The 11,932-nt window shown below is 43.7% G+C and overlaps 1 protein-coding gene across 1 annotated transcript; it reads left to right on the top strand.

The window, feature by feature from the left end:
* The first annotated feature begins 4,782 nt into the window (after positions 1–4,782).
* On the top strand, positions 4,783–11,152 carry LOC101759619 (protein SUPPRESSOR OF K(+) TRANSPORT GROWTH DEFECT 1). The gene is made up of 8 exons (XM_004968099.3): positions 4,783–5,482; positions 6,283–6,388; positions 8,725–8,923; positions 9,925–9,993; positions 10,117–10,191; positions 10,290–10,388; positions 10,460–10,615; positions 10,710–11,152. The coding sequence occupies exons 1-8, from the start codon at positions 5,005–5,007 to the stop codon at positions 10,833–10,835; spliced, it is 1,308 nt and encodes a 435-aa protein (XP_004968156.1). The 5' UTR covers positions 4,783–5,004; the 3' UTR covers positions 10,836–11,152.
* Positions 11,153–11,932: the final 780 nt, after the last annotated feature.

Below are 11,932 nucleotides of genomic sequence, written 5' to 3'. Positions count from 1 at the left end.
TGATTCCTGTTGGTAGCTCATTAGATAGCCGAATTGCCAAAGTCATGCAATTGTTCGTGGAGGAGAGTCTATGGTCGTGAGATTTGTGGGAAGTAATAATCCTTAAGCCTATCGCAATAGAGGCAGTGACTTTGAGCGTGCCGGTTTAATATTTCTGAAATGCTCATAGGATTTCGAAATATTATATGTTTAACAAAAAAGAAGAAGCAGTGACTTCGAGATATTATATGAATTGTATAAAGTGGCAATTCTCCAGGGAGGAAAGGCATTACTGGAGAAACGACATTCCATCCCCGTATATATATCGGTCAAATTTAGACATAAATTTGATCATGTACTAATGCTTAGTATTTTAGTACCGATTAGTACTTAATGCTATGAGCCAAGTCCAAAGATGAATAGCATCAACAGGGTGGGTGTAGCTACCTTAGCTAACCAGCGGCACAAAACCTTTCTTCCCTCCATTAGCGAAGGCATTCCGCACCCCCATCAATCACTGGAGTTGGAACGAAGCGTAGAGCCATCGAGAAAATGACATTCCGTGTCTGGGTATTAGGCACCCATAACGAAATCTTAAATTGCATCGGCCTCCTCACTGGTATGCATGCCTTCGATAAAATTTGCTTCACACGGGTGTTTGTAGTATTGTCTAGGGATGCTTTTGCACATGCTGATCAAACAATATACGGTTTTCTCAAGTTCATATGTTCGTATTTTCTTTGGTCTAAGAGAGGTGTTTAGAGTATCTCCAAAAAATTATTCATATCCATCACCAATACCAGAAAACTATCGTTTAAGAGCGTGTTTGGCTTGCAGCCATCACTTGCCACGCCACAGCTGTGGTTGCCACCGAGATCTGTGCATTTGGTCGATTAATAAGATCAGACGCACTACAGTGAAATGAGTGCCGCAGAGGAGGGAATCTCGTCGTGGTTGTGGTGCCAAAAAGTCTGCCACAAGTCTGTGGAGTCGCTACATATGGCGTGGCTGGGTGTTGTCCACAACCAAGCACGCCCTAAGTAATTGGAGTGCTCCAACAGATTACCAATTCCATCTCTATTGCCAACATTCTTATAGCAATCACGGAAACACTCTCCCTCTCGTCCATATAAAGGTAATGGACAGCCCTTAGGTGCCGTTTGTTTCAATGACTGTTAGCGCAAACGTTAACGGGATCAGGTCACGGCGGTATCGGAAAAGACATGGATGATTACTTGCTTTGCTTTGTTTGGCTTCGTTAATGTAACGGTATTGAATAGGAGTGTGTTAAAGTGCGACAGCGACCTCGTCGTTTTCGTCTCCGGTAGTGCTGCCTGCCAGCGGCTCCCCGCAACCCCGCCGCATGCTCCCGCCACCCAACGCGGTCCGACGCCTCAGCCGCCCTGGACGCAAGAATCAACCTCTGCTTGAGGCCGCACTGGACACTGCATCATCCACAGCCACCACCACGAATCTAGCATCGCCATGGCCACCTCAGCTCCGCGTCTTAGTGCACTCCCGTGCTCGTCGTCCTCTCCACCGCTTGCTCATGGGTAAGTGACGCCGCAGGATACAACGTCGACCCTGCAGAGCGCTGTTGAAGCCCCGCTGTTTCGAGTCCTTGATGAGCGCTGCCGGCGGCCGCTGTTTGTGGCATCAACGAGGGCTGCCGCTTTTGAAGCCGCCGCCGCCTCTATCTTCGTCATTCACATGGGTACTGGTCTAGCACGAGGAAGGGGATCTCGTACGTGTTAGAAGGCAACGACGCGAGAGAATCCTATATATGCAGCGGTAACAGCATCCGATGCCGCTGGATAAGGATCGTAATCGCGATTGTTCTAGGCTGCTATTCGTTTACATAAGACCTGATACCGGACCAGTCTAACCAAACAAAATATAACACGATTCATTAACAGTGTGATCGGATCACACCCAAAATTGACCCAACCAAACACCACCCAGTGTTTACCGCAGTGAGCACCGAGTACTAGGGTGACCCGCCCCAGACCAGTGGCGCGGCCGGGTCCGTGGCCACCGTCGCTGTCACGCGGCCGCCGCCGTTCTTCCTCCGAAGCGTCGTCGCTCGCTGACACGGCAAGCAGGGCCCATGCCAAGTCTTAATTCGACGGGTCTAAATTATTGGAGCTCTTTGTTTTGACTGTTTCGGAACGCCACCGGAATGGGCACGTACGTCCACCGTTGGGAGGATTGTTTTCTGCCTCTACGTAAAACTGAACATTGTTACGGTTTTTAACCCGGTATTAATATGAGTATTAATATCAGATCTAACGGATAGATCCTCAGAGCCCCCGTGACACCTTTTAGTACCGGTTGGACCTCACAATCGATAACAAAGACTTCCCAATCTTATCCATCTCCCCGTACCCGCTCCCCTCCTGCTTATCTCTTCTCTCCCAACCTTATCTTCTTCTCTCACACTTCTCTTCTCTGCCTGCCGCTCCCTCCCTCTCCCGCCACCCCCGCCCCCTCCCCTTTCCTCTCCCGCCCCCTACCCCTCTGCTACCCCTCCCCTTCCCCCTCTGCTCGCCCCTCACTGGTAGTAAGGAGCGGCAGCGGGGCGAGGGGCAGGGCAGTGCTTGGGCGCGCGGGGGAGCAGCAGCCACCCGAAGGTGGCGAGGCACAGGCAGGGTGCGGCGGCGCGCGGGACATAGATTTGCTCACCCCTCCCTCTCCCTCTCCCTCTCCGGCGGGGCTGCGAATGTCGACGGCCGGGGTGGGGTGAATCGAGCGTCCGACTGGATTTCATTTTTTTATTTTTTAATACCTCTTTAGTATTTGACCAGCACTAAAGGCCTCCCTTTAGTACTGAAGTAGCAATATCAGTTGCACAACCGGTACGAAAGTGGGGTTAAGAACCGGTACTGAAGGCCCTTTCCCTATCAATGTGCTTCGCATGCTGGCACCTCCCGTTGTCTAGTATTCCAATGATGCCCCTGCTTTTGGATAAATTAGGTCCAATTGTATGGTGTTTGTCCAAGCTTTTAGGTCTTTTCACAAAAGCTGTAGCAAAAAGTGTGAACAAATATGGCATATTTCACGATTTCGCTAAAAACATGCTACAAACTCACGAGCCATCGCCCGTCCTTATCCTGTCTCTCAACCTTTCCCCTTGCTACAGTAAAAAAGGGCGAAACAGAGGCGGCTCGCCATCCGGTGCCGATTTCACCGGCTCTCCACCGCGTTCGGATGCCTTTTAGGTGTCGGAGGTGATGGAGAGTTGCGAATCTAGCGGCCGATGTACAGCTTCCGGCTTTCTAGGTCTAGGTTAGGTTTAGAAAGAGTAGGATCGATCTTCTCTTCAGCGTCGCCGCTGGATGGGCCCTTTTATCTCCTCAGCTTCGGATCCGGCGACGGTTTGGATGTCTACTGCTTCGGCGACTGCGAGGCGTGGTGCTTCGGTGGCGGTCGGAGGGAGTGCTTCTTCAACATTGCCGGCGACGACCGAGTGAGTTTTCATCTTCTCCTGGTGCCGCGGGTGAGATGTGTGCCGGGTCTTTTGTTCCTCTGGAGCAGCGTCGGAGTTGGTGGCGGCTGCACCGGCTTCTTCTTTGGCGGTGGTCCATGGAGGTTAGTTTTCCTCCCGGGGGTGATGTGGAGGACGACGTCATCGGTGGCGTCGACCGGTCCATGGATCCACCTCAGAGTTTTGTATCCTTCTTCTCTTCTGCGAAAGGGAGGAAGTCCTTCCTATCCCTTGGTGGATTTGCTTCCTGTGCTACTGATTTCGTCAGTAGCGCTGGTGCTATGCCTCGCCGGGGAGTCAATGATGACGGTCGATGTGCGCCAAAGGGGAGAAGATTTGCGACTCAAAGTTTGTCTCCTTGGATTCCTCGGTGGTGGCTTCCGTTCTCTAGGTTGGGTTCTTCATCTTCTTCTCCGTCGAGTAGAGGAGTGATGAGCACACAAGGACGCTACAGCGGATCCTGAGAAGCAAGAAAGTGATTTCTTTGTTTGTTAGGGTCTTGTTTGCAAAGTTTACCAATGGAGAAGTAGTGGGTCCACACCTCATTGTAATTTCTTTCTTCTCCAGGGTGTCTGATGTAAAACTGAGGGATTTGTACTGTGCTACAACTTAACGAAATGGCTTCTGACCCTTTCGCAAAAGAAAAAAACATCACGAGCCATCTTAAAAACAGGACAAGAACTCCCATGGATGGCCACACTCGTACTATCTTTAGCTTTCTTTGTACTGTTATTCACCTAGGATTGGAGCTGGATTGCTATCTTCATTTTCAATGTGTGATTTTATAAAGTTATGAACTTAAAATCTTGGGCTATGATCGCTTAGAAATACACAAGGAGAATATTTGGGGGCGTTAGTATAATTGCATATGGTCATTTTTATGGTAACCCGTCTTATACAAGCGACAACTTTTGCCACACTACCCATACTAATCAATGATGATACCGTAAAACTATTTTAAAAACTGATAAACGTAAGGTTGCAATGACTATTTTTTTAAAAAAAATTATTAGGATGCACCTGTTCCTTTTTCTTAAGATGCTGCTATATCCATTTATTTGAGTTTAGTTAAACTGAATATCCATTTATTTTTTGCATCAAACCAAATATCCATTTATTTTTTGCATCAAACCGAATATCCATTTATTTTAAGAAATAAATAAATTGTTGGCACTAACAGAAGTTACAACCTAGAAAGGAGTCATCTCATAAAGCCGAATAATGAAGGGACCTATGTGCAAAATATCAGCAGCTTTCTTTTTCCTCCACAATGAGCTAGAAAAAATAAAATAAAACAAAAATCGCAGCCAAAACACGCTTCTCCCTTCTTTTCCTTTGCCCAACTCGTCTCGTCTTCGTTCCCCTTTCCTCCTCCCTCCGCATCCCGTCTTCCCCTCACCGCGTCAAACCCCAGCACCAAGCAACCGCCCGCCGCCCCTCCCCTTCCCTCCCGAATCCGCCGCCGCGGTGCCTTATCCGGCCGATCCCCCCTCCGATCCGCGGGTGCCCGCCGCAAGGCGGCGCCTTTTGGCCCTCCCCCGATGTATAGCAACTTCAAGGAGCAGGCGATCGAGTACGTCAAGCAGGCGGTCCAGGAGGACAATGCCGGCAACTACGTCAAGGCGTTCCCGCTCTACATGAACGCGCTCGAGTACTTCAAGACCCACCTCAAGTACGAGAAGAACCCCAAGATCAGGGAGGCAATCACCGCCAAGTTCACCGAGTACCTCCGCCGCGCCGAGGAGATCCGGGCCGTCCTTGATGAGGGCGGCGCGGGACCCGGGGCCAACGGCAGCGATGCGGCCGTCGCCACGCGCCCCAAAACCAAGGGCAAGGACGGGGACGGCGGCAACGGCGGGGACGACTCCGAGCAGTCCAAGCTGAGGGCGGGGCTCAACTCCGCCATCATCACCGAGAAGCCCAACGTCAAGTGGAACGACGTCGCCGGCCTCGAGAGCGCCAAGCAGGCGCTGCAGGAGGCCGTCATATTGCCTGTCAAGTTCCCGCAGTTCTTCACAGGTGAGCGGCTGCACCTAAAAGCGTTATCTTTATCTTTGATCCTGATAAAAATTTGGAGGTGTCAATCACTATGGTGCCGCATAGGCTTTTCAGATCTTTATCCTGATTAAAATGGATTGGGTGATCTAGGGTTGATCCAATTATGCATTGTTAGGTAGTTAATATCGTTAGCTGGCGTCGATAACTCAATATAGATTATTGGATGTCGATTGATAAGGGTTCTACAGTTTATGGTTTTCATTTTTAGATGATGATTTAGGCTGTCAAACATTTTTCAGAGACCACTTCTAGAGGCTATGTCTCTGTAGCAAAGTTTGACAAATTCCATCATTAATTTTTTGGTTGCTCAATCTTCCTCAATCGTCTACACCACAATCAGTTAGGAGTAAAACCACAACCCTTTTGATATTAAAAGTGTGCATTGAAAGATGGTTTTCAATTCAAGAGGGATGAAATATGTTATTTGGACAATATGCATTCCTACGATTATCCTACTATTTTTGCAGCAGAGTTCTGATTCATAATTGTTCAGACTACTCGATTCTAGAAATGCATGTTCTGATAAATTTAGTTTCAATTGTGAACTGTTTGTTTGCTTATGTGTCATTTGCCTTTGTTCATGCTTCTTTCTTTGCATTTTCTCGGTATCTGTTCTCTCAATTACTGTTAACTGGTGTGTCCTTGTTTTTTATGATACACGACGATGAAAAAATATCGTATGCATGAAGTATGAACTCATAGGTAGTATAGACATCTGTGTTGTCAACTAGTATATACTAATGCAGAATGCTATTCTGTAGGCAAGCGGAGGCCTTGGAGGGCTTTTCTTTTGTATGGCCCCCCTGGAACAGGAAAGTCTTATTTGGCAAAAGCTGTCGCAACGGAAGCTGATTCAACGTTTTTCAGGTAGATAATTCATAATTGCCTGCTGGTTCCCTTTATTTTGTTCTTTGTGAGGCATGCTATTTTCATATTTTCCGAGTTGAAATTTTCAAACCATTGGAGACTTTTGGTGCATCTCTTGCTATGCTTCCTTCAACTATTTTCTATCTTTATCTTACATGTTTCACCTACATAGTGTGTCAGTGACAACGGAATTTTGACCCCTCTTGAACTCCAACTGACTTTTACCTTATAGCTCAGCACTACTGTTTGCATCCCTAGTAGAGTGTCTGTGCCTAAATTAATAATTTAGGCATTCTTTACCTATTTCTTGAGTACCTATAGTCATCAGCATATAAGTGTTTTTTCTTAGCTTGTAGGGGATAGAGAATCGATATTTATTTTGTTTGAGAAGAGTGCGATGTTTCGCATGAACTATACAAACTTTTAATTTGTATAGGCATTCACAAAGAAAAAGATTGCTAATTATTTTATTTTACCTGAAAGAAGTTGGGTACAGAGCCTTTTATTGCAACTTGCTATAGTTTCACAATGCAATACTATATAGACCGTATAAGCTTGTGGTTTGCATTGTAATGTCTTTGGTTTTACATCTTTTGTGGTGATGACACAATCCTTCTTGTCTGTTAGCTCCATCATGGAGGATAATGGTACAACATAAGATTTTGTCACCATATCGATAAAACTGTCAAAAATATAAAGTGCTTAATATGTGAACAAGATCATGCAGCTCCAACCTAATAATAAAGGAATAAAGAAAATAGAATATGCAATTCTGCATCTTTTATTTTGGGGTGTCTAAAAGGTTGCCAGCATGTATCGTTGAAGTAGTTTATCACCTGCAACCAATTTGAAGAACTATATCACGCCTTACAATTTATTGTGATGATTTTTTCTTGGCTCAAATTCTCATTTGTTATACTCTTGCGCACATGACATTTTTAGATAGTGATGATTATTAAATAATTTGACTCATAAATCTCTACTACATTATGGCATCAGCTCTGTTATGAGACAATTGTTGCCCAGTTGTTAAATTAACACCGTGTATATATGAGATTGTTTCAAGGCAGATGCCTTATTCCTGAAAATTGCATGTTGATGCTTGATGCAGGCAAGAGAGCTTCTAGCTCAAAAACAAATAACTTTTGCAAAACTAGGAAAGTTGTCTCTTGAAAGGTGTGCCCTATGATAGCAGCTCATGTATTTGGTTTGAGTTTAACTTTCATATGTAGATTGAGTACCTTCATCAGCATCCCGAAGTTCAAGAGAGCTTTCACTTTTCGTGCATATGCTTGATGTGTAGAATATTCATTTTATGGTATGCTCAAAGGTCTACAATTTGACAGGTGCAATGACATATGATCGTTTGAAAGGGAATAAATGAGTTACAGCTCTATACTATCCACTTGTGGTTTCTTTGATATACTGCTAGTGCTTGTCTTACGGTAGAATTGGTTGTATTGATGTCCTGCTTTCATGCTTATGTATCCTTTTTGGGTACTTTAATAATACCATTTGTAGCATGGGTTATCTGAATAAACCCATACTGTTAAATTATCTTGGTCTATACCTGCTGGCTATCTTTCTTGGTGACATATAGGTACTGTAGCTCAATCTTGAACATTGTAGCCAAAATATGGCATGTGATCATCGGTGACCAATATGTCATGCACCATGATGCTTGAACATTGAAGGCATGCCCCACATCTTTTAAATATAATGCTTTTTTATTATCACTTTATTAGTGATATGGAATGTACAGAAACCCGTAGTTATCATCTTCCTATTGTGTAGTTGGAGATATGTTCCTTGTACAAGGAACAACATTTGTAGTATTTACCGTAACCAGAGACACACATTAGTTTGTTACTGGTACTGGACTGAAAAATGTTTTTGCTCCCTCCATTTTTTGTATAAGATGTATTTTGATGTAACACAGGTATTTTGATGGAGGTAAAAGACTATATATCCCTGGTGTTAAGACCTTGGATAATGGTAGATTGTTATTATGAATGGTTATTAATACACCTTGAGAAGAAAGGGAGGACAAATGGGCAAAAGAGATAAATATTTATATTTGATTGAAGATTGGAGAAAAAGCCTATATGCCCTATATTTGTAAAAAAAAGGCAGTATATTAGTAACACATTCAAATTTATTAAAAAGGAAGTGTAATGTTTGTTTGCATGTTACAAATACGATGTTAATAAGTCTGACCGAACTTGCATTTTTGTTTCTTGTACTTGATTGATCTATGGATGTTAGCAATACTGATTTCTTACTATAATTTGTTTTTCATCATTATGATATTTCACACTTTGTTGCTCTACTTGCAGTATATCTTCATCAGATCTGGTTTCAAAGTGGATGGGTGAAAGTGAGAAATTAGTTGCGAACCTTTTCCAAATGGCTCGTGAGAATGCCCCTTCAATTATTTTCATCGATGAAATTGATTCTTTATGCGGTCAACGTGGAGAAGGCAATGAAAGCGAAGCTTCTAGGAGAATCAAGACTGAACTTCTTGTGCAAATGCAGGTGAGTTCTTAATATTGCAAACTGGTTTGACTATAGAAATGCTGTAATATTTAAATGAAAGGAGGAAAAAAGAGAATGTTTTGCAAGCAATCGGCCAAGTCTGTGGGAGCTGTATATAAATTGTTATTACGAGGCATTTACTCAGGGGCGGAGCTCAGTGATGGCCAATAGGGGACATGCCCCCTTAGATATTAGGTCTAATTGCCTGAAACTGCCCCCTCTTCCTTGTTATTCACCCTCCATTGTGTGTTCGGCCCCCCTCAATTTGGGATCAAGATCTGCCACTGCATTTATTGCCATTTTCTAGAGTTATGAGTGAGCAATGATATATTGATATTGCAGTTTACCTTCACTGTTACATGGAAAAATTAAAGGAAAAGAAGAAAGTTTCTCTTTTTTTGGGCCAAGTTGTTGGTTCTCGAGATTTCTTACCAAAAGCTTATTGGGTCAAGATTTTGCTAGTCAGCTACCACCTTTCAAGTTTTAACAGTGGGGGATAACTGGTCCTAAACACTGAGTAGTATGTGCGAAGTAGGGGGGTGCAAATGATTTTGATACTGTCAGCTGGACCCAAAATCACACTTCGAAATGAATATAAGCTACCTTTTCTGTCTCCCAGATTCAAACGCACATTATTTTGCTTGATTGAATGCTGTATACTCACATACTGTGTCTTTAAATTGGATTCTAGCACTTGTAGATGTCATTGCCACATTGTCATTTTTCAATAAAATATATGATAGTGTATCCAATGAGTGTTTACGACGTCTTAATGAAACTCTAAATATTGTTCTGTTATTAATACACTATCTGACCACCATATGCAGTGCATTTGGTAGCCTTCTAATGTAGACTATAGATTTTTAAATGTAACAAAAAAGTAGAACTAAAATCATTTAACATGCTGCCTCTCTGTTTCTTTAGGGGATTGTTTTCTTAATCTCTGAACTTGATGGTATGCCATTTTAATGTCAAACTGACTTGTGTCTATTAAATTCCAGGGTGTTGGCCATAATGATGATAAAGTTCTTGTTCTTGCTGCTACGAATACGCCATATGCTCTGGACCAGGTAACCGAAAAACGTAGCAAATACAAATTTGGCTATTTACAGCTTTATACATCAGAAAAGGGGGAAAAAACCAGTATCTTGTAAGGCACTGTTTGGTTCTTTAACACACATTCATTGCTTCAGGCTGTGCGGCGAAGATTTGACAAGCGTATCTACATTCCGCTACCTGACATGAAAGCAAGGCAGCATATGTTCAAGGTTAACAGACAGTTGTCCAATGCCATGTAACTAAATTTGTCCTGTTATAGGGGCGATGACTATCCTTGGCTAACATTTGGAACCTTCAATTCATACAGGTCCATCTCGGGGACACACCCCACAGCTTAACAGAAAGTGATTTCGAGGGCTTGGCCCGTCGAACAGACGGATTTTCTGGTTCAGATATTGCTGTTTGTGTAAGTATCTATCTCACATCCGTCAATACTGTATCATGCGATGGAATCTTATGCTTGCATTTCATCAACAGGTGAAGGACGTGTTATTTGAACCTGTGCGCAAAACACAGGATGCCATGTTCTTCTTTAAGGCTGACGGTGACATGTGGATGCCCTGTGGACCAAAGCAACCGGGTGCCGTCCAGACCACCATGCAGGAGCTTGCATCCAAAGGCCTTGCTGCAAAGGTAATAAAAGCTGCCGATTCTTCCATTGTCGTGTTAGAGAATAGATAGGCCCTCCCAGTTTTATTGGGTTTAAGTTGCTGTGTTTCGGACGTAGATTCTTCCACCACCAATCTCCAGGACGGACTTTGAGAAGGTCCTCTCCAGGCAGAGGCCAACGGTTAGCAAGAAGGACCTGGAGGTGCACGAGAGGTTCACCAAGGAGTTTGGCGAGGAGGGCTGATACATCGTGTGCGGACACTCACCCATGCACAGCTGCACCACAGAAATGTATATTGTTTATGACTTTGATTGTTCTGGATGCAAGTTCGATTCACAGGATTGTACATTCGGTAGCCCAACAAAGGTTGATCATGGCCGTGGCTTTATCTTGTGTTGGGCTATGGATGTGCCTCTGTTGTCAACTTATTTCAATTTTACACATACTTGGAATATTTCCACAGGTGTATTAAGGAATAATAATTCTTAACGTGGAGTCCTTGTGGTGCAGCCTGTAATGTATAGATGTTTTCTTATTTTCCTCGAGTTTCTCTTGTGCTAGTTTGATTTTACCTACTGGGCCATTTTATTAGAGGTATAAACTAAAGGCGAGTTTTTTTAAAAAATTCTCTGGCGTTTTATTTGAGGCATCTAGCACAGCTTGAATCTGCACATCCCAGGCATGGCTCGCATGATTGTATATTTTTTACTACCCAAACTTCAGCAGTTTTGAATGGTCTTGAATCTTTTTACCTGATCTGATTGCTACCATAGTTCCTTTCTTTTTTTCTTTTTTTCTGAGAGGAATATGGGTGTTCTATTTCTTCATTTTAAAATGTTTACATCCAGGAAGACTGGGTTGGTGTACCAAAGTTCTGCAACTGGAATCTGGAATCATTAGGCTTGTTTTGAGCATAGTACATGTAACGTTTAGAGAAGTGCTGTGTTCTGAAACATTGTATGCCCCCATGATGCTACACAATTATGCGAGTTGCTGTGGTTGTAATGAAATCTGGTGACAAATTGTTGTTTCATGCGTTACTGTCAGCACTGGCTGGATGCATAGTTGCTCGTGATCATGTATGTAGCGCGTGCACAAACAGCCTAAACTTGCTTGCTGACTCCCTCGCTCCCTGAATACACCAATTAATGACGCCAAAGGCCAAACCATGCTTCCTTTCTCATATCGTTAGAATGCTTTGGCGCTGTTGCCTTTTCCTAAACTTGTCACAGGCACACAGCACACTAGCACAGGCTAAAAGGACCTTCAAATGAGTTCACTTATTTGCCATGGCTTGAAAAGTGATACTTCTATTCACAGGAACTTCATCAGTGTTTCTT

Source organism: Setaria italica, chromosome V (genome assembly GCF_000263155.2).
Source record: "Setaria italica strain Yugu1 chromosome V, Setaria_italica_v2.0, whole genome shotgun sequence".
NCBI lineage: Eukaryota > Viridiplantae > Streptophyta > Magnoliopsida > Poales > Poaceae > Setaria > Setaria italica.
The sequence above is the reverse complement of the archived record's forward strand: the minus strand, read 5'-3'. Positions and strand labels throughout refer to the sequence as shown.

What these genes read in the sequence shown, in the direction of transcription:
- LOC101759619 (XM_004968099.3), top strand. Translation starts at nt 5,005, where the DNA reads ATGTATAGCAACTTCAAGGAGCAGGCGATCGAGTACGTCAAGCAGGCG. An exon ending in AACTTCTTGTGCAAATGCAG is followed by an intron (nt 8,924 to 9,924) that starts GTGAGTTCTTAA and finishes ATTAAATTCCAG; the next exon opens with GGTGTTGGCCATAATGATGA. An exon ending in GTTCAGATATTGCTGTTTGT is followed by an intron (nt 10,389 to 10,459) that starts GTAAGTATCTAT and finishes TTTCATCAACAG; the next exon opens with GTGAAGGACGTGTTATTTGA.